General features: G+C 39.1%; 1 protein-coding gene across 1 annotated transcript in view; it reads left to right on the plus strand.

The window, feature by feature from the left end:
* The window catches only part of stx18 (syntaxin 18), an 18103-nt gene that overhangs the window by 10457 nt on the left and 6559 nt on the right, over nucleotides 1–1087 (plus strand). Inside the window, exon 3 of the mRNA XM_005918597.3 lies at nucleotides 773–888. Within this exon, the coding sequence (XP_005918659.1) occupies nucleotides 773–888 (116 nt within the window). The remainder of the gene's footprint in view (nucleotides 1–772; nucleotides 889–1087) is intronic.

A 1087-nucleotide genomic window follows, 5' to 3' on the forward strand; every position in this document is an offset into this window, starting at 1 on the left:
GTGTGTGTGTGTGTGTGAGTAGCCACCGTTGGGAACGAGTTGTTGATGAAACCTCAAAAGAAAACATTAACTGAGCATTAGACATGTCAGTGGGTTGAGTGTGGTAGTATTTAGTGATGGGACTGTCCACTGATATGTTTGCAGGTCTTGTATACATTCAGCTTTTCCCATAGCTGTTACTATCTTCCAGATTTCCTGTTAACCTCTTAGTCCTCAGAGTAATTGTGACCTATAGTTGATAACTGATTTATTTACACTGATGTTATATATATTACATCATGTTATTTTATAACATGATGTAATGGTAATGAAACTAAAGTCCTTCAATGGATGGCTTGTTCAGCTTCAAATCTTGTAATTATTATCAATTATTTGTTGTCAAGTGACATCTCTATTTCCTGGACAGCCACCCACAAACTAATAATACAAAGGGAAAAGACTCAAATGTGGATTGTCATATTTACTTTTTAAAGTTTAAAACACCTAGCTAAAGCAAAATACAGACTTTAGCTTGCTTACTGCCTTGCTTCCTTAGGTTTCCCCCCGCAAAGTATGCATTGCATGATGGGATGCTTAACATGATGCTCACTTAGGACAAATTTGGAGTACACTGTTTAAAGCTGCGCGTGGAAATGAGGGAAGGAGTATTTGGACAAGTGCTTTCTCAACTTGAAACTATTCACATTACGGCATGTCTGTCGGTGTAAAACTAAATATGATGTTTGTAAAAGTCTTCAAGCTCACTCTCATTGCTCTGGTGTGTGTTTTACAGTCTCATTTCATCAGACCTTTCCCGCATGACAGACAATGACCGTGACCAGATCGACCAGGATGCTCAGATCTTTATGAGAACCTGCTCTGAAGCCATCAAGCAGCTACGCAATGAAGGTGTGTCTTTTATTTCTGTGCAGCAAATCAACTTAAATGGAAATTTAAACATAACATATCTGGAAATGCTGATATGGTCTTGTTCATACTGCATGCTTTCCAAGTCAGGAAGTCTTGACTGTAAATGTATCCGGTTGTTCAGTCTGACGTCACTAGCCGTGTCTGGGCCTAAACTCCGCTGCAGGTCCATATATCAAAC

This window comes from Haplochromis burtoni, unplaced genomic scaffold (assembly GCF_018398535.1).
Source record: "Haplochromis burtoni strain Fernald_Lab_line unplaced genomic scaffold, NCSU_Asbu1 Contig_32, whole genome shotgun sequence".
Lineage (NCBI taxonomy): Eukaryota > Metazoa > Chordata > Actinopteri > Cichliformes > Cichlidae > Haplochromis > Haplochromis burtoni.